This window comes from Sorex fumeus, unplaced genomic scaffold (assembly GCF_029834395.1).
Source record: "Sorex fumeus unplaced genomic scaffold, SorFum_2.1 ptg000002l, whole genome shotgun sequence".
NCBI lineage: Eukaryota > Metazoa > Chordata > Mammalia > Eulipotyphla > Soricidae > Sorex > Sorex fumeus.
The window spans coordinates 47,689,411-47,711,613 of NW_026606059.1; the positions used below are offsets into that span (position 1 = coordinate 47,689,411).

The 22,203-nt window shown below is 37.3% G+C and overlaps 1 protein-coding gene across 1 annotated transcript in view; it reads left to right on the plus strand.

Moving 5' to 3' along the window:
- The window catches only part of DNAAF11 (dynein axonemal assembly factor 11), a 108,739-nt gene that overhangs the window by 59,703 nt on the left and 26,833 nt on the right, over window positions 1–22,203 (plus strand). The window contains exons 10-12 of the mRNA XM_056110368.1: window positions 3,868–3,933; window positions 6,202–6,271; window positions 8,172–8,267. Coding sequence (XP_055966343.1) covers window positions 3,868–3,933; window positions 6,202–6,271; window positions 8,172–8,267 — 232 coding nt within the window. The remainder of the gene's footprint in view (window positions 1–3,867; window positions 3,934–6,201; window positions 6,272–8,171; window positions 8,268–22,203) is intronic.

The following is a 22,203-nucleotide window of genomic DNA, read 5'->3' on the forward strand; positions in this document are numbered from 1 at the left end:
TAGCATATAGAAAATGACTTTGACATATGGAAATCTTACCTATTTATGTATTCTCTGAAATTCTGGACCATGCATAATCTCATAATATTGATAATTACATAGTTATCTGATTATATAATTGCCAATGCAATTTTTTTTGTTTCTTAGTTTTTAGACAACCATGATTAAACTAGCTGAGAATACTGATATATCTCTTATGCCTCTGCCACACATGTACAAAGCGTTCTAATATTAAGGAAAGTAATTGATCTCATTACTTCAATGCGGTTAATGAGAAAAAAAATATTCAGACTGGCAGTAACCCAGTAGAGTAATATCTATCTACTCTAACTGGCAGTCTTAATTTTTTAAACTTAGAAGCAGATCAAAAAGGCCATTGATAAACAAAATACAACCCCAATAAACTATGAAGTAAATCCTGGCTGCTACTCAAATTCTCAGTAGTTTCACTATTTAATTTGCTATGCCATTCCATGATAAAGGTACAAAGTTAGAACCTGTAGAAAAAATATATATATACTGCCTACTTGTGACTACCATGAAGATAACATGAATGATGCCTGGTTTCTATTCTGCTCACCAGGAAAGCATTCCAAGACCTAGTGGTTGCCTGAAACCACAAAGTTAGTTAGTCAGTGCCTTTGTCTTTGTAAGGCATAGCCAGTTTTGGAAAATTTGATATTTTAATGGGTCTTTGTCACTCCCATACACATGCATTATCATCTTTCAACTTAAAAGGAAATAAAACCAAGACATATCTTTTCCCCCAATTTTCATTACGGTTATAGCCCTATTTATCTACTCCTATCCTGGAACTCTTTAAGTCACATATTTTCTGGATTCTAAGCTCACCACATTTCAATATTCAGTAACATTATTTCAAATATCTCTCCCTATCTTCTTTTTTTTTTTTGGCTTTTTTGGGTCACACCCAGCTATGCACAGGGGTTACTCCTGGCTCATGGACTCAGGCATTACTCCTGGCGGTGCTCGGGGGACCATATGGGATGCTGGGAATCGAACCCGGGTCGGCTGTGTGTAAGGCAAACACCCTACCCGCTATGCTATCGCTCCAGCCCCTCTCCCTATCTTCTTATCCTAGTAGATTTGGTCAAATGAGTCCTTATATTCCTCCTTAAAGCACTTTTTTTCTTTTGCTTCTCTAATTCTTCAAACTCCCTACCTGTTCTGCTTGTCTTATGATTGGCTCATTTGTTTTTGCCTTATCTCCTAAATATTCTGGAGAAAACTTCTAGGTTGTCTTCTCTTTTCACATTCACTCTTCAGTGATCTCACCTGATCTTTAAGTTTTCTTACCTAATCTTTATCTCATCTAATCTTTGTGTTATTTTCAAAGTGATCACAATGAGCTACATACTATCATATACATACAATCACAATGAGATACATACTACTTCTCTGATTCAAGATTAGTATATTTATTTAGCTATATATACCACAATGGAAATATAAAACATGTCAAATTCAGTGACTAAAACAAATTCTAATTTCTATCATCAGTGTGGTTTTCATTGAAAACACAATTATCTCTCAGTACTTAGCAATAAGCATCCACTCATTTTATAAGATTAAAAACCCTGGCTTCATTCTTGATTCATATATTTTCAGTGAATCCTACAACTCCTTCTTCTATATTACCAGGTTATATTTCTTTTTTTTTCTTAAAAGCCAACTATTATATTTAGTTTTTTTAAATCGAATCATCATGAGATATAGTTACAAACTTTAATGATTGAATTTCAGTCATACAATGATCAAACATTTATCCCTCCACCAGTGTACATTTCCCACCATCAATGTCCCCAGTATCCCTCCCACAACCTCCACCCCATCCACCCCCTGCCTTTATGGCAGGCAACTTTCCTTTTTATCCTCTCTCTCTACTTTTGGGCATTATGGCATGCAATACAGATACTACGAGGTTATCACATTTGGTCCTTTGTCTACTTTCAGCACACATCTCCCTGCTCATATCTCTTATTCATTCCATCATTGCCACATTGAGTCAGTTAACGTTTCCCTGGACAATTGAAATAGCGTGTTAAATGATCTCTATAATTCATCTCTTTGTCTCCTATAATATAGTCTCTTCTCAGCAGAATAAAGGAGAAGGTAGGAGAAAAATGCACAAGCATTTCTTCCTTTATTTCTTCATTTTTCCTTCCTTTTCTTCCCTCCTTCCTTTGTTTCTTCTGTCCTCTCTTTTCCCTCCCTCCCTCCCTCCCTCCCTCCCTCCCTCCCTCCCTCCCTTCCTTCCTTCCTTCCTTCCTTCCTTCCTTCCTTTTTTCCTTCCTTCCTTCCTTCCTTCCTTCCTTCCTTCCTTCCTTCCTTCCTTCCTTCCTTCTTTCCTTCCTCCCTTCCTTCCTCCATTTCTCTCTACCATTGTCTCTTCCTTTCTCCCTTCTCTCTTTTTCTCTTTCTCTGTCTCCTCTTTCTCTTCTCTCTCTCTTTCTCTCTCTCCTTCTCTTCCTCTCTTTTTCTTTCTCACTCTCTTACTTTCTCTCACTCTTTTCTCTTTCTTTCTTTCTCTCTCTCAACACCCAGCAGCTCTCAGGGCTTACTGCTGGCTGTGCTCAGGGATCACTTTTGGTGGTGTTAAGGAGATCAAATGGAGTGCTGGGGATAGCTGCTTGCAACACAAGTGTCTTAACCCCTGTAATATCTCTCCATGCCCTTTCCTTAAGGAATTTTTCTGAAAAAAATCACCATGTAACACACTATTTCACAAAACTTAATCACAGGACCTTGTCTATCAGAAAAAAAGGTTAGATATTTTCTCCGTTCTGTGTACATGTGCCTGGTTAAAGTTAGGTTTTTATTATTGTGTATATGAATAAAGAGAAAATTGTGAGGAATGAATTACAGTCAATGCCACAGCAAACACTTCTGTAATACTTTTAAGTTCTATGTGATGCGAGAGTTGAAAATGCCTAGCTGGAAAAGTGGGGAAGGAGTAATCAAGGCAGAGAGTACAACATATAAAATTGCTCCTGAATTGAGTTCAAGAACACATGGGTCATTTGAACAACTGAAGAAACTCCGTTTAGAAGATTCCTGACAGCCAAATCTACAGCTAATTTAACATTTTTTCCAAGCACCTTATCTTATGTACTTTAATATCAGTGTGTTATACATTTTACATTATAGTACTATAATTGAAGTGCTCAAAAATCAACCAATTAATTCGGAATAGTATGTAGACAGTATGGAAATGGTACTTCATCTTGGGATATAGTTGAATGACTTAGGACTTACTCTCCAAACTTATTAGCTTCTCCTGAAGGTATCAGTCTTTCTGAGCTGCTCTGTCTCTTCATTCTGTATAATGGAAGTGGTACAGTATGAGCAGGGCCATCAGCATTTACAGATCTATGGAAAGAGAAAAATAAAGAGAGTAGAGAAAGATCACAAAGAAGATAGCGAGGAAAAGGAACAAATACAGCAATGTTTCAAATTTAAGGAAAAAGAGTATTGGCTAAGGGGAAGCAAATACAGCATTTAGTTCTACATAAATATAGTTTAGTGCTTTAGCATGCTTGAATAAAATGTAAAACAAAACTTTAACCACCAGATGTCTCTGTCTATGCACCAAAGCAAAACTTTTGTGTATAATTTTAGCATTTTCACATCTGAACAATGTGAAAAGGACTATTATTTTAATACACTGGATTTTTTAAAAATTTGAAATTAACATAGACATTTTTATTGTTCAGTTACCAAGATAAGTTTCTTACTAGCATTATAGAACTATTATCTGATTAACATGATTACATGATGGTATTATCTATTCTATTGCTCAAGATACCACCCTTTTTTTTTTCTAAAAAAAAATGAATTATCCTTTAGATTGGACTTCTCTTTGAATGATGATGAAAAACATCACCAGATCATCCTGGACCTGGCTGTCTATAGGTAAAGGCCTTTCATCATGTGTTTATATAATGGTGGTTTTGTCTCCATTTTCAGTTGCATTCTCTTGAGTTCTGAACATTTTGAGATGGAATTTGTTGTGTCATGTAGCTAAGTGAAAAAAAAAGCTCTTTTATTAAGACAATTTATTATGATGTTTTAAATCACATCTAGTGCATATACTGCCAAAACAAGCACTTAAATCACAATTTAAGTGAAAGAGAAAGTAAATAACAAAACAGTTCCAAGGTTGTGAACTCAAGGATGTCTGTTCTGGGCAGTGTTTAAATAATTCCCAGGCATTAGTTCTCCCGCTCCTGACATCCCTAGAGAGCCACCTCAGCCTGCTTTTGCTGACTTCATTGCCTCTGTTTCAGCCCCGTGCTGCCCTTTCTGTTGTTTTCCACTTAAAAATATGCTCTGTTAAGTGCTTTGAAGATCTTCATTTTTAGGCCCTATTCTTGGAGTTTTATTAATATGTAGCATTTGTCCCTATTAAGTCTCTTGTCTGCCTCATGTCCAATCATCACCCCATACATACATGTTTTCAGGGATATACCTATGTTTCTCCTGTCACATAGTAAAATTCTTTCATTTCCATTATTCTGTTTAAATTGTTCATCGATTTGCTCAAAGTGGGCCCAGTAACGTCTCCATTGGAGACTTTGTTGTTACTGTGTTTGACGTATCGGATACATACATCACGGGTAGCTTGCCAGGCTCTGCTGTGCAGGCAAGATACTCTTGGTAGCTTGCCGGGCTCTCAGAGAGGGGCGGAGGAATCGAACTCGGGTTGGCCATGTTTGCTGCGTGCAAGGCAAACGCCCTACCACTGTGCTAATTCCTCATCACTTCATTGGTATATATGAAAGTGAAGAACCTTATGCTTCCTGCTTTTATTCAGCACATAGCTATAGAATGCCAACTACATTCCAGGCACTGGGAGGTGTAACTGGCATGTTTTAAATATTTTCACTGGTTTCCTGGGGCTATTGACCCAGTTGGGGAGACAGAAATCTTAGAAGTAATTGCAAAGGGAGAAGAGTGCTGAGCAAGAAAGAAACAGATTTAGGCATGGAGAACCATGTTGTGAAGAGTGTTGTGGCTACTGATAAGGAAAGAGATGACGGGAAGAGTTGTTGACATGAGCAGCACAAAATTGAGGGATGAGAAGTAACATGCTTTGTGAAGGCTGGGAGAATATTGTCATTGGGCAGAGTTAAATAGCTCAAGCAGAGATATTATAGTCCGGGGCAGATGTACTGTAGAAGACACTAAGCATGGGAAGGAATATGAAATCCATTAAATGGGTGGATACTAAACTTGATTTTGTAGGAAGCCTAGACTCTACTTTTCGTTTTTAGCTTATTAAATTTATGAAAAAATGTGAAAGTGTTTAACATTATATATTAGGACCTTTGTAGGTACCTTTGTGGCAAATTTTAGGGGTTAAACATTATTAATATCCTCACTTTACACATGAGGAAACAAAGAGATCAAGAAACATGATCCAGGATAATAAAGCAGAAATGGGATTCATCACCTCTCAAATCTCTGTGATTGAAACCTGAGCCCACATAACCCAAGTTTTATATCTTACCTGCCTTAATGTTTAAATCATCTCTGCATTTTTAATATTCCTGACAAATATGTAAAAACATGATCACAATTATTTGGATAAGCTTCTTGTTTTAATAAATCAGGTTGGAACTTTTAAATGCATGTTTAGCCCAGAGACTTAAATGCCACTTGGGCCTTTGCACTACAATAGGTGAAAGGTTTTGCTTATTCTGCATGATGTGCTTTCAAGGAGTGAAGTAAACCTAGTCTTCCAAAAGAGATGCTTGCAGGGCAGCTGCAGAACAGCTGTCGGGGATGGAGAGTAGCTAAGAAAGCAGTTGCTGGTAGTTGCAGACCCCACGCTTAGTGGATTCAGCATTCCTGGTTATTCAAGTCAGTCTTAGGGGCTTAAAATAAATATTCATGAAAGAACATGGCAAGCAGTTTTTTGCAAACCTCTGATGTTTCAGTCCTTAGATATTTTGGTGGTAGGGGCAATCAATGCCAAGTGTACTTGTGGGTCTAAATATGAAATTGCTGATATATTGAATTTCTTTGGGTCTGGGGATTAATTTAGCACTAATTTTTAAAGACCTGTTTAGCATGGAGATTTTAAACTGTCATCATTTAAAGTGGCTCTCAAGTTTGAATTTGCATTTGTCCTTTAAAGGATGTTTTTAAGATGATAAGATGACATGTTTTATTTTGAAGGTATATGGATACTTCGTTAATTGATGTTGATGTGCAGCCAACTTATGTTCGGGTAATGGTTAAAGGAAAGGTAAGGATAGCCCTTTGAATGTTAAAAGTTAACCTTTGTACCAAGAGAAATTGCCTCAAAATATTTAAAGTAGTATTAAACTACGGAATTACAATTAGAGAATCATTTTTAGGCTCAAGGTTTTATGTCTTTATGTCAAGGTATACAATGAGAGAGACTGCTAATTTGTGTGTAGCTTGGTAAAATGAGCAATTTCTTTTTACCTAGTCTATTGTATAGGTAATATTTTCAAAGCTGATAAGATGATAAAATATACAGTAGGCTGTTGTTGATAAAATAGATTTTAAAAATCTATTCCAGTGTGTTTGTAGTGTTTTCTGTTTTTCTTTCCTTTATTAGGGGGTGGGGGTGGGGATTGAGCCACTCCTGGCTGTATTATGTGCTTACTCTTGACTCTGCACTCAGGGATCACCCCCAGTGGGCTCAGGGTACCATATGGGGAGCCTTGGGTCAAATCTGAACCAGCCTCATGCAAGGCAAGCTCCTTGCCTGCTGTACCATCTCTCCAGCGCCGATACTAGCAGTATTTTCAAAGCTGATAAAACCATAATAATATATGTGTTAGATCATGGATGAAATTATGTTTAGACAATATACTCATTTAAAATTATCAATGAGACCCAGTAGATAACTCAAATGGAGTGGAGTGCACACTTTACGTGTGTTGAAAGCTCAAAGTCCTTGACACTCCTTGGAGCCCCAAGAACTGCCTATAATCCTGGTGTCCCATGAACACTGCTAGGTGTGTTCTTGCTGGTCCTCAGCACCACTGGATCTGAGCAGCACTGTATCCCCCACCGTCAGACCAGCACCACCATGGTCTTGAAGGCCCTGGGTACTGTTAGGATGTTTTTATTAAGTAACATTTAAAAAATTACCAATGATTTCATTCATAAGAATTTTTCTCTATCATGTTTGAAATACGACATTTTTGCTGACTCTGAGAATTAGAGACAGCTTGAACATTTAAAATGTAAATATGTTGGTATTCTGTGACAAGAAATTTTATTTCTGAATTACTTTTCGGTCATTTTACATAAATGGACAAGTGTTGTTTCCTTGTTACTGATGACTGTTTTTAGACTATTCATTAGAATGAGTAAAACATAAAAGTCTTGGGGCTGGAGTAATAGTACAACAGGGAGGACGTTTGCCTTGTACGTGGTCAACCCGGGTTCGACTCCCAGCACCCCATATGGTCCCCCGAGCACTGCCAGGAGTAATTCCTGAGTGCAGAGTCAGGAGTAACCCCTGAGCATTGCCAGGTGTGACCCAAAAAGCAAACAAAACAAAACAAAAGATAAAAATCTTGAAATAATATGAAACTATCCAGAATGCAAGGCTTTCTCTGTAATAACACCAAGATTAACATTCATGTATGCAGAGAACTCCTGGCCAAGGAAATTTGGAGGAATTTTATATAACCTTCTCCCAAAGCAATTTCCTGTTTGTCCCCTTTCTAGAGAAGCCTGTGTCCCTCTTTAAACACATTTCTCTTTTTCTCCTCTGACATCTCAATAAATTTCTTAAAATAAAAACTATATTGTTTTATTGCTTATTGGTTCACTAAAAAATGTAGGTAAGATAATTAACACATATCATGTATAAACCATTCATTTTCCCTGCTAAATCCAAACATGCTTTTTTATTGAATGGCATTTCTCAGAGACTATTTCCAGTTCTATGTTTGGGGTCATTTCCAGCTATGTTTGGGAGACCATGTGACACTGAAGTTCAAACCTGGGTCTACTGCATATGAAATATCAGCTCAGCCCATTAAGCCTTTTTTCCCCTTTATCCTGTGAATGTTGTATCTTAAATTTGTAAATCCTTCATTGTACATGAGGTAGCCCTCTCATGTACTGGACACTCACTCTTTATAACATTTTATTTGCTTCAGCCATTTCAGCTTGTCCTTCCTGCAGAAGTCAAACCTGATAGTAGCTCTGCCAAAAGATCTCAGACAACAGGACACTTGATAGTCTGCATGCCTAAGGTAGGTAATATTATCTGGATCCTTTCAAGTTTGGATGTGTTGGTTCTTGAAGGAACCAGTCCTGTCAAACCTAAGGATGATGGTCAAAAGAACCAAGAAAACTACTCATGCCAGCTTGGATTAGAAAACAAAGGCTTGTGGGAACAAAAATAAAGTCAGGGACCCCATAAAGGGGTCTATTCTACCATTATGTCACCAGCTCTTGTCTCTGTGGCTTTCTATAGCTCCAAGCTAGGAGTTGTAGTGTGTTAGTCAGATGGTTCTTCCAAATGGAACACATATCATGGAGTGTATCTGCTTTTTGGCGATTAATAGTTTCTTTACAAATAAATTGAAAGGAAACAGTATATCTTGCATCTCTAAAAAAATTGTGTTGATTCTAAATATTTTGCTTACTCTATTCATGACTTTGGATATTCCTAGGTCTCTGTTTTCTGCTATTGTTGTTAAAAAAGATAATGCATATAAAATTCATAGAATGGCAAATGTGCAGTGGATGTTGCTAATATTTTATGATACATAAAAGGTACTATTTTAAATAAATATCCTTTGTGTTTGTGTATATATGTGTAGTAGTAGTATTACTACTACTTGTAGTAAATAGAAGTGTACTACTAGTGTACATAAGTATATGTGTACTAACTGATAGTAAACTAATTTGATTCAGTTCCATTCAGTAGAAATGTTGAGTGTCTACACAGCAGTTTCTGATCTAAGAAAAGTCAATTCTTTAATGAGTTTACATAATCTAGTAGAGTAAAAAAGAGATTAACAGATAACTGTTCTGTAACAAAAATAATAATTTATGGCATTTCTAAGCTAGTAAAGTTTCATTTTAATTTGGTAAAGAAGTAATGTAGTACAATGATCTTATTAAGGAGATGAGACTGTGATACAAGGAATAATTGAAAAACCCATATAAAACAGGAGGAAAGCTGGAGGCATATTCTGTGAATAGGAGTGGTTCCTTGTGATTGTAGCATATGACAAACCTACTAATGTGGAAGATAGAAGAACTCTGATGGTACCCAGGAGGAAAATTTTAGGTGGACTTAGGTGTAAATTTCGTACTTTATACAACTCTGAATTGGGATGAATTATGGAAACCAAAAAGACAATTTACTGACTAAAGTGTATATCATTTACAAGACAAACATGATCAAAGTATGTATTATAATTTAATGAACATATATATTAGAAGTCAGGCATTATCCTAAATACTGAATTAATCAATGTCTGTACTCAAGATACTTAATTAAAAGGTGGGCGGACTAGGCCCACATAAATGAAATTATTTCTCAGTGTGAAGGTATAATTAAAATTAGATCTGAATGATAAGAGTTATCTCAATGCACAAATATGGTATGAAGAACGAGCATACTGAAAAAGAACAGCAAGTAAAAAGAATCTATGGTGGGAATGAGGTAACAGTATTGCCGGTGCTGAAAAAAATTAACTATACTATTCAGAATATAGTGAGACAAGGAGAAAATGGAAGAAAGCAGTAGCACAAGCAGCAGCTACCTCAAACTGAGACTTCTGGGTTTTTAACGGATTGAATGTTATTCCAAATTTAGGGAAAACCCTAAATAATTGGTTTATGTACTAAACTAGTAGCATTTAATTCTAATTTGATAAGGAAGAAATGTAGGGCAATTATCTTGTAAGGAGATGAGACTGTGATACGGGGAAGAATAGAAAGCCCATAGAGCAGAGGAGGAAAGCCGGAGGCATATTCTGTGAATAAAAGCCCCTTGTGATTTCAACAAGGACATGAAATATCTGATTTATGTTTTTGAAAGTTCATTTTGGCGTCTGTGTGGAGACATCAAAAGTAGTAATAATAGAATCGGAGAGATGTATGAAGAACTCCAGTTTGAAGAGGAAACTGACTTAGACAAGAATAGAGGTGAGGGCAGCTGAAGAGCAAGTAAAGCAAGTGAGGCATTTGCCTTGCACATAGCCAACCCTGTTCAATCCCTGATCCCCATCAGGAGTTATCTCTGGATAACCTGAAAGTTATCCCACAGTAAGCCCTAACCATCTCCAGGTGTGACCCTAACCACACATGTGCACATGCACTCACACACACACACACACACTCACACACACTCACACACACACACGAGTGGAGGTGGGTGGTTATAAGTAACTGCCTATAAGACATATGTTGTTAGAATCAGAGATAAGTCAAGGATGCCTCCTGATGTTTGATTTGAACTGATGGGTAAATAAATGATGGTGGCCATTTTCTGAGACAGGAAAGAATAAGAGAGAAGCAGATCTTAATGCTTTAAGTTTCAGGTTGCTTGATGTATTCCAATTTGGCATCTCATGCAGACATTTAAATACATAAGTCATGAGGTCTTAAATAAAATTGGATATAATCATCTTGTAGGGAAACTCAACCCGCCCCCCTCCAAGGGGCCGCAGTGAGGACAGCCAGGTGTGGGGGTAGGAGACTCTGCGCTGTTCTCTTCCGGGAGCTGGGTTTTGTAGTCTCTGGGTCTTGGCCATTGGTGGGATTACACGGCGCCAGGGGGTCAGTTGGTGGGTATGACCCCGCCCCAAGCAGAGCTCCAGCAGCCAAAGACCTCCGGAACCAGCCACAACCATGCTGAAACCATGCTCCACACGCATGAAGGTACCGGCAGAGGACCAAAGGCATGCACGTCCCGGGGCTGAGATCTCCAAGCCTGCTAGGATCGGGGCTGAGCATCCTCCACCCAGATCCTCCATCTTCCAGTAGGCAGGGGTCACACCCACCAACTGGCCCCCTGGCACCGTGTAATCCCATCAATGGCCAAGACCCAGAGACTATAAAACCCAGCATCTGGAAGCGCGCAGCCACAATCGCAGCCACGCAGCATCTTATCTCATTCTTGCTTTGGACAACCTGGCATGCTACTGAATGTAACCTGCCCACACTGCAGAGTCTGACAAACTCCCCGTGGTGTACCCAATATGCCAAATACCGGTAACAATGATGGGTGTCATTCTCCTAACTCTGAAAGAGCCTTGAATATGGCACTTTAAAATCTCAGGGCTAGAACGAAGGAGACGTTACTGGGGCCTGCTCGAGGCCATCGACGAACAACAGGATGATTGTGATCGTGATAATCATCTTGTAGATGATGATCATAGTCTTAAACTGAAAATGTTATATTAGGTTAGAGTATAGATGGAGGAGAGAAGAGAGCTCACATTTGAATTGTAGGAGATTCCCTCATTCTGAGATTAAGTAACATAGGAGTCAGAACAGGAGATTGTGAAAGAACAGCTAATGTAGTTAGGAAAAGATAAGTGTGTGTCAATAGAGAGGTCTCAAGTATAAAGCCTTGTTCATGAAATATGGTCACTATATAGGCGGTCACAGAGTTTGACCAAATGCAGCTCATCAGTGAAGTTGAGAAAGTCCTTTCATTGAGTTAGTAAATTGAAAACCAGTTGAATAGACTGGATGAAAGAGAGTAGAATTTCAGTCAGTTATTCAAAGATATTTTGTGGTGAATGGAAGAAAAGAGAAATTAAACAGTGACTGGGGGATATGAGTAATTCAGAGAGGGTTTTTGAGATCAGAGATAACGACACAACTAGAGGAAACATTAGAGAAATTGAATCTTGTACTCATTGGTAGGGAAATAGAGATGAAGGTATAGATTTCACCTCGCTACTGGGTGATAGTCATAGTGGATGACTCTCTTTCTGTGTCTCCCTGTATCTGTGTGTGTGTGTGTGTGTGTGTGTGTGTATGTGTGTGTGTGTGTGAACCCTGACAAGCTTTGGGGACTTTATGTGATAGAGGAACTTGAACCTGTGTCAGCCACATGTAACACAATCGTCTTATCTACTGTGCTATCTGTCTGGCCCTAAAATTTCTATAATGATATAATAAACTTTCATTTGCTCATAGCAAGTTTTGCAGCAGATTTATTAGAGTTAATCAATTATGCATTTTATTGAGCTAATAAAACAGAAAATATAATTTGTTGTCAAGCAATAAAATAACAAACAAACATGACTGTAAGAATCACATTGTCCTTGGTGACAATACCAAATTAAGGAAATGGTTCTGTGCTAATTATAATGTCCTATAGGGAAATCTAAAAAATAAACTGAATTACCTATTTTGATATAGACATTTGTATGACACTATGATGGAAGTTATTAATTTTTTTCAGTTTCCATTCTGATTGAAATGACAGAACTTTAAGCTGCAACTATTATTTGCAAAATAAATTCAAGATATATGATTTATATACCTTTTGCAGGGTGCCAGACAATTATTCAGAAAGTCTTCATTGTCACAGCTTATGAATCTGTTAAATAAATAAAGCATTATGCATCCATTATCTGTTTTATTTTTATATCTGCCTAAATTTTTAATATTATATACATATAGAAATTATGAAAATATCTTAACATGTATTTCAGAAAAGCTTGGGTTGAAGATGAGATAATTCATATAGAAAGATTCAGAATGATTCTATTTTTTCTCAGTAGTAAACTAAAAGCATTTTTCCTTTGAGGTATGTAGATATATAATATATATGTAGATATATGTGTACATATATATATGCACATGCTAAGATCTATAGACTACTTTTTCAAAATGACATTTATATCTAATTTATTTACATCATTCCCTTTTCACTTGCATTTGAAAGACCATTTTTATCCCATTGACCAATTTCCTTTTGCTCTGCTTCAATGAATTTCTTCTCTCTGCATTTTATGCTGGAAAACATTCTAAAATATTTCCCTTCTTAAAAAAGAGCACAAGATATTAAAAATGTTTATTGCTCTGATCTTATTTGTATCAAGACACTTAAAAATAGGCACCTATGTTTACTATCAAATCTTATAATCTCTAAAACCACCATCAATTTGGCATATATCTTCTCTCCAAGCCCCTCCAGGGAATCCTTCATTTTTGAGATCTCTAACATTCTCTACATGACTAAATAAAGCAGTCAGAACTCTTTTTTAAAAAATTTAATTATTTTTAAATTTTCAATTGAATTTTTTTGATTTTTAAAATTTTTTCAATACTGTGATATATGATTACTGACTTAGACACTTTTGTGTTATGCCTCAGTCATACAATGGTCGAGTACCCATCCCTCCACCAGTGCCCATTCTCCACTACCAATGTTCCCAGTATCCCTTCTACCACTCCCATTCTTCACCCCTCCCCTGCTTCTGTGGCAAGCACATTCCCTTTTACTTCCTCTCTCCTTTTGGGTGTTATGGTTTGCAATACAGGTATTAAGTGGGCATCATATTCAGTTTATAGTCTACTATCAGCATGCATCTCCTATCCTAAGTGAGTTCTCCAAGCATCCTTTGCTTGGAGGTCCCTTCTCTATCCCATCTGCCTTCTCCCCCACCCCCGCCGCATGTGAGGCCGACTTCCAAACTGTGGAGGAATCTCTACTATTCTACTATTCTTGGGTATTGGTCTCACATTCTGTTACTTTATATTCCACAAATGAGTACAGTCTTTCTATGTCTGTCCCTCTCTTTCTGACTCATTTCACTTAACATAATACTCTCCATGTCCATCCACTTTTATGCAAATCTCATGACTTCATCTTTTCTAACAGCTGCATAGTATTCCATTGTGTAGATGTACCAAGTTTCTTTAACCAGTTATCTGTTCTCCTGCACTCAGGTTTTTTCCAGACTCTGGCTATTGTAAATATTGCTGCAATAAACATACAAGTGCAGTTATCATTTCTATAGTACTTTTTTGCATCTCCAGGATATATTCCCAGAAGTGGTATTACTGGGTCAAATAGAAGCTCAGTTTCTAAGTTTTTGAGAAATGTCCATATTGTTTTCCAAAAGGCTAGACCAGTCAGCATTGCCACCAGCAGTGAAGGAGAGTCCCCTTCTCCCCACATACACACCAACACTGGTTGCTTTTGTTCTTTTGGATGTGGGCCAGTCTCTGTGGTGTGAGATGATATCTCGTTGTTTTGATCTGCATCTCCCTGATGATTAGTGATGAAAAGCATTTTTTCATGTGCCTTTTGGCCATTTGGATTTCTTCCTTGAGAAAGTTTTTGTTCATTTCTTTGCTCCATTTTCTGATGGGATTGGATGTTTTCTTCTTGTAGCATTCAACCAGCACTCTTTTTCTTCAACCTTAAAGCAGATTTTTACACCATTTCATCAGTCCCTTTATTTTTGATATTTGTTCACTTAGTGTAGTGCTTTCATTTATTTCTCTTCCTACATTGCTTGCTGGAGGGTCTTTTCCAGTAGATGATTCTTTGTGAGATATGTCCCACCTGAAGCCTCTGAATGCTGGCTTGTCCACTCACCTCAGGGCTACTGCTCTCTACCCCTGCTTATTTCCTCAAAATCATCTCTACTCTCATAAATTTATGTCACATTTCAAGAGCTGTGCCATCTCATAATTGCTAAGTAGGCTATTAAGAGCAACAGATACACTGAGAAAAATGCAGGAAGATGGGTTCCATATTAATATTATTAATATCCAATAAGATAGTGAACACTGATGCAGAAATAATAGTCAAGAGGATTTACCTCAGACCATTCAGGGATGAGAATAAGAAAATTAAAATCCAGAATCTACTATGGTTTGGAAGTTTGGTAAAGCATCAGTACTCTAAGATGGTTGTAATTTAGGAATAAAGTGAATGAGAAATCAACCAATACTTATAGGTAAATGGTTTGGGGTGAAGTTGGCCTTTAATGACTACCACCCACACATACATGGTAAATATATGTGGTGGTGGGAGGGAAGGAGAGAGTTCATATTTACAAATATTTTTAATTTCATTTGAGGTAATAAGTTATAATAGTGTTTAAGTTGCTGGCATTGATGTCCCAAGCTTTTGCACACTACCATCGCTTCGGTGCCCAGTGACCCTTTACCACTGTCCCTGTGTCACATCTGATCCAAATTTCCTTTCCTCTTATTTTTAACTTTTCCTTCCCACTCTTCACCTCGCACAGTGGGTAGGGTTTTGCCTTGTACCTGGCCGACACAGTTGACCCGAGTTCAATTCCTCCGCCCCTCTCAGAGAGTCGGGCAAGCTACTGAGAGTATCTCACCCACACGGCAAAAGCCTGGCAAGTTCCCCGTGACGTATTTGATATGCCAAACACAGTAACAATTCTCACAATGTTACTAGGCCCACTCTAGCAAATTGATGAACAACGGGAGGACAGTGACAGTAACCCTTCACCTCGTTATTTGTTGATTGACCATTATTATTTTGGCATATAATATTACTGCCTCAGCACCACACATGTGTTCCAAATACTCCACCTATGTTTAAATGTTAATTCCAATCAACCTATTTATTTCCCCCACACCCCATCCCCCCAAATTTGCACTCCTAGACCTGTTTTATTCAAGTCTGTTATTGGTTGTTATTATTTATACCCTTGATTTGTTCTCTGACTACTGCAGATGAGTGAGATCATCCTGTGTTTATCTATTTCTCCCTCCACCTCTGGCTTATTTTTGCTCAACATAATAACCCCAAGCTACCTGTGATGTATTCGATATGCCAAACACAGTAACAACAAAGTCTCCAATGGAGACGTTACTGGGCCCGCTCGAGCAAATCGATGAACAACGGGAGGACAGTGACAGTGACAATAACCCCCAGTTCCAACCAAGTTGTTGCAGACTGCATGTCTTTACTTTTTGTCTTGTGACTGCATAGTTTTTGAGTATGAATATCTCTATGTGTCTACACACACATATATCATATATATGTATGTATCAATCACAACTTCTTTGTCCATTTATCTCTTGTTGGATGCTTGGGTTGCTTACATATTCTAGTTATTGTACAAAGAGCTGTAATGCACATAGGTTTGCACAGATCTTTTTGAAGGAATGTTTCTGTATTTCAGAGTGGGAGGTCATAATCTGAAAAGAAGGTCTATCCCAGATTTAGAACCCTAACCCAGAAATGTGCATAAAATAGTACAGTTGGAATTCGACGGGAAGTTGGAAAGGGCAGGCAACCAGTAGCATGTGCTCTGTGAAGCCAGGAACCTCAGTGAGAAAGAATACAAAACACATATCTCAGGGTAACTGGCTAAGGTATGATGGAACTAGGAGAATAATAGCTGAACTTTTGTGAATTTTTTGGTTAATAATTTCTTTTTACTGTGTGGGCAGGGAAGTGGAATTGAATAAACACTCTAGCACTTATGATCTATTAATGGCTTAGACCAAACAAGAATAATTGAGAGCTTATTTTTATGTGAAGATAATTTTCACTATTTCCAACAAGACTCTAAAAGGATATTTAATTTTTACTTTCAAAACATCATTGTCATCCTTAAACTTTCTCCTCCTGTCACTGTCACTGTCCTCCCGTTGTTCATAGATTTGCTTGAGCAGGCCCAGTAATGTCTCCATTATGAGACTTATTGTTACTGTGTTTGGCATATTGAATATGTCATGGGTAGCTTCCCGGCTCTGCCGTGCAGGAGAGATACTTTCAGTAGCTTATCGGGCTCTCTGAGAGGGGTGGAAGAATCGAACCTGGGTCGACCAGGTCGGCCTCATGCAAGGCAAACACCGTACCCACTGTGCTATTCCTCCTAACTTAAAAAAATATAATTTTCAATTTTCAGCTCTGTTGTGTGGCTACTTCTCCCTGAGAAACTGTCAAATTAGACTGTTCTCCACAAGTATAAAAGAACTTGAAAGGCACCATTTAATAGTTATATCTTTTCTAATATAACTGTGTCATTTAAGTGTCAATATTGATTTTACAAATAAATGTTAACAATTGTAACTTTTTAGACAACATGTGTATCTTTGGAATCAAAGCCTACATTGTTATTTCTTTGATAAGTTTAAATTTTCTTTGCTGTCTGTTACAATTTTATTTGCAATACAGTAGCAACATTTTAAAAATGTTTTACTTATTCAGGTGTTTTACATCTTTGAGGATTTACAAATAATGTACCAACGGGAATTTATATGTGTATTCATATATTTGTGTCCTTTTTTATCGTTGGAGCGATAGCACAGCGGGTAGGGTGTTTGCCTTACACACAGCCGACCGGGGTTCGATTCCTCCATCCCTCTTAGAGAGCCTGGCAAGCTACCGAGAGTATCCCACATGCAGGGTGGAGCCTGGCAACCTCCCATGGTGTATTTGATATGCCAAAAACAGTAACAAGTCTCACAATGGAGATGTTACTGGTGCTCGCTCGAGCAAATCAACGAACAATGGAAGGATAGTGCTATAGTGCTATTAATATATTTATTAAATACATTTATTGAACATATTGGTTATATTTAATATTATCATATCTATTACAGAGGAAGTTTATTTACATCAGAAATAGATGAAATAAATATCCAAGAAAAATTTAAGATTCTACTAAGTCTTACATTTGCAAGAGGGATATAGTGTTTGAACCTGAGTGTGTCTAGGGCCTATACCTGGTTCTATGCTGAGGAGTGCCCCCTAGTGGTGCTTGGGGACCATATGTGGTGCTAGGATTTGAACCTGGCTTGATTGCATGCAAGACAAATGCCTTCTTGTACTCTCTTCAATCCCTAACATTTTTTTTAATTAATACATTACTTTCAGGGACTAGAGAGAGAGTTCTGTAGCACATGGAGGTCTCTGAGTTTGATCCCCCTCATCATTTGCCTCCGCCCAAACAGTGGGGCTTAACTCTGCTGGTGCTCACCAGCCTTGGCTGTGGCCCCGAGAGACTCTGAGCACCATGTGTTCTAGTCCTGCAGGTCACATGGGCCGAACTACCAGAGGAGTGGCCCTCATTGATCTCTTTACTGAGTACTATTCTCCCAGTAACTGATTCAACTACCACAACTCACACCAAATAATTGGCTTATGCCAGTGCAGTTTGATATCTAAAGGACTTACGTATTTGTAAGTTTTCTGGAAGAAAAAGTATAAAAACCGTTTTAGGAAGTACTTAACAGGCATGGGTAAAAGTAAAGGCCCTCCTGTTGATCATCGATTTGCTCGAGTGGGCCCAGTAACGTCTCCATTGGAGACTTTGTTGTTACTGTGTCTGGCATATCGAATACTCTCGGTAGCTTGCCGGGCTCTCCGAGAGGGGCGGAGGAATCGAACTCGGGTCGGCCATGTTGACTGCGTGTAAGGCAGACGCCCTACCCGCTGTGCTATCGCTCCAGCCCTGAATCTAAATTTTATTGGAACTATTTAAAGAAAATAATGGGTAAGACTATATTAGGTGTATCCAACAAAAATTAGGACAATTATGACATAGTATCAAATATAATAGGATTAAAAAGAGTTACATACATTCACGATAATTTGATTCAAAATATAAGAAAAATAACATAAAGTTCCAATAGTTCTTTATTCATTAGGTTGTACCTTATTTAAGTGTAACACAGGGGAAAAATAAACACTGCTATATTTATGATTGATTTTGGTCTTTGACAATTATGATCAACAAAAACCCATTTATAATTTTAATAATATAATTAAAATCATTTTAAAAAGTCATAAAAATAAATCCTACAAAACCATCATTTTTATTTTCAAAACCAAAATTATAGTTATTTTATATAATTACCAATTAATAGAAATAAAATTGAGTATAAAATATAAGCCAACAATTAAAATTGAGAGATTCAGAATAATTCCCAAAATGGTGCTATAATCCACAAAATAAATTAAAATTTGATTTATACATTATTTAAAAATCAGAAGATCAAATATTAGTTAGCCATATCAAGTCTGTTAAATGAAAGACACTTTATCTGAGCCTGCCAATTCACAGGCTTATTGGATGAATAATTGGCATGACTAATTTAAAGTGGTCCACTAAGCCCATTATTTCCTTCTGCAGATCTGTTCCTCCCACAATTCTTCCGCTCTCAGAAAAAGCCGCCATTATCTATCCAATTTGGCAAGTCAGGGAGTAGGCTACACCCTTGACGGAAGCTCTTATTGTCCAAATTGTCAGTACACCCAAATATCTTCTGCTTTTAGTTACCACATCCCTGCACTTCACCCCGTCCACGCTAGTGTTCTGACAACCAGACCACCTCATACAGCCCTTTCTATTTTCTTTGACTCTGTTATTACTACCTCTTTATTCTTTCTACACTCAGAAGCCATACCAGTCTTTAAAAACATATATAAGACCATTTATTTATTTTCTTCTAAAAGTTTTCAACAGCTTTTTATAACATTATAGCTAGAGCTCCTGATGGTGGCTTAGAAGCCCTTACACAAAGTAGTGTCTTGGCTTTTCTCTCTTCTTAGAACAAAGAAGTTTCATACCTAATCACAAGACTTTCAGAGTTTGTGTCTTTTTTCTATGAGGACTCCAGTCCATTTTCTTTTCTAACCACTTTCTTTGGTTTCACATGGTTTGTGGGTCAAAAGATTACTTCGAGGGGTCTTCTTCCTCTTTATCATAATTAACTAATTGTGTTCTCTGTCACCTCGTTCAGCCACATGACCTGACTCTATTATAACAGTATTTACCATGAGGAAACTTATCTTATTCATTTATTTTTGTGTGGTTTGTCCTTATTTAAAGTGTAGGTTCATTATAAGAGAGCCCCGGATTCATTCACCATTTGGACAGTACCTATCTGCTAGCAGGTACCAAATAAATAGTTGAATGACCATTGCTATCTTAACTTTATTAAGTTATCTAGTCTGTGGTCATCATTTTTCCTTTCCAAGAGGATTTTTAAAAATGTAATTAATTTGTGGACCTCCCAAGTGGTGCTCTTGAGCCTTTAGAGCTGTAATCAGTAATGCTCAAGCATGTGGTACCAGGAATCAAATTGAGGTTGGCGACATGCAAGACATGTGTTTTAACTTCTGTGCTATCTCTACACCTCTCCATTAGGTGTTTTATTTTATTTATTTATTTATTTATTTTTTGCTTTTTGGGTCACACCCGGCAATGCACAGGGGTTACTCCTGGCTCTGCACTCAGAAATCACTCCTGGCATTGCTCAGGGGACCATATGGGATGCTGGGAATCGAACCTGGGTCAGCCACGTGCAAGGCAAACGCCCTACCCGCTGTGCTATCGCTCCAGCCCCTCCACTAGGTGTTTTAAAAATTCTCTTCCAACAGCAGTATTTACTTTCAGACATAAAAATCATGTATAGCTTGGGTTGAAATTAACATATCTTTGTCACCATTGTGAATACATTTTTTTCAATTATATTGCCTTTTTTTGATTTTGTATCCATATCAAAATAAAAATTACTTTTCTGTACTGAACTTACAGTTCCATATTACTTCTAGCAATTTTCTGAGAGATTGTTTAGTATTTCTTATTTTTAAAAACCATGCCATCTGTGACTACACTGTTACTTTTCAAATATTATTCTTTATTTTGTATTGGTTATTTATTTACATATTTCTAGGAAGTGCCTCTGGGAATAAGCCAAATAATCATGGGAGTAATTTTATTTCTTTTCTCTCACAAATCACAGCCTGATGCTATCCAGTGTCCACTGTCAGAAACAACTGTTGAATTTAATTTTTGTTCCATTTTCTAGTAGTTTACAGCAGCAAGCTCTGACAATTTGACTTGATATATGGACCTGCCTTGATTTGAAGGCTTGTTCACTGGTTAATTTTTCAGTATGTTAAAGATGTTTCTAAAGAAAAGTATGATAGTGATTCCTATTGATCCCCATAAGTTATATGTCATTTTTCTCAGGATATTTTTAAGATTTTTGTCATTTCAGGGGTCAGAGAGATAGTACAACAGGGAGGACATTTGCCTTGCAGGCAGCCAATTCGTGTTTGATCCCCTGTATCCCATATGGTTCCTTGAGCACCGCTAGGGGTGATTCCTGAGTGCAGAGCCAAGAGTTACCTCTGAACATTGTCAAGTGTGACACCCCAACAACAACTACAACAAAAAGAGTTTGTCATTTCTGTTATTTTAAACTGTATGTTGTTTCTTTGTATTTATTTAACTTGGGATTCTATGAGCGCCTTGAATAACTATACGTAAATTTTAACAGATCTGGGGAGATTTTCAGTCAGTATATCAAGAAATTTTTGTCCTACTACGTCCTTTTTATATTTTTCTGAGACTCCAACCAGACATATGTTAACTGCTTAATTCTGCCCACCTGTCTCTGTGTGTTTAGACATCCTTAAACATCATTCTCTGTTATTCATATTGGTTCATTTCTATTATATATCTCTGCCAACTCAGTCACCCTTTCTTTGCTATCTCCATTTAGATGTTAATCCTCCTCAGTGATTTATTTTTTATTTAAGATGTCGCATTTTTCAATTCCGGAATTTTAATTATTTGCTAAAATCTTTGATGTTTATTCATCATCTAATTCAAACATCTACCAGTTTCCTATTTTTCTTGACTGTGAAGGCATAAATGCTTTCCTGTTTCTTCATGTTGTAATTTTTATTACAAAATGAACATTGTAGAAAATATATTGTAGAGACAAAGGAGTTTCCCTTTGCAATTGCTTTATTTGACTATACTGTTTCCAAATTCTATCTTTGCTGAAGTAGGCTACCCATGCAGTAGGCTCTGCTTTGAGTTTGTTTGTTTTTTAGGTCTCCGTGTTCTTGCATTTTTGTTGAGATATATGAAATTTATGCCTTTTATGCATGGCCAAACAGAGATTTGAATAAAATTCAGATGCCTAATTATGGCTATCCTCTGTGGTTCCCTTAGTTTTTATTCTCACTTGAATTCCCTACTACAATTTTTTGACAATTTAACCAGTAACAGTGCATCTTTCTGCTTAAGTTTGAGTCATTCACTAATCAAGAAATAGTTATTTGTGGTAAAAAAAAATAGATAAGCATGCATCTTACTGGTGTGTTCTCACTCTCAAGGTCAACTTCCACTAGTTTTTTTTTCCTTTTTTTTTCTTTTGGGTCACGCTCAGCTGTGTTTGGGGTTACTCCAG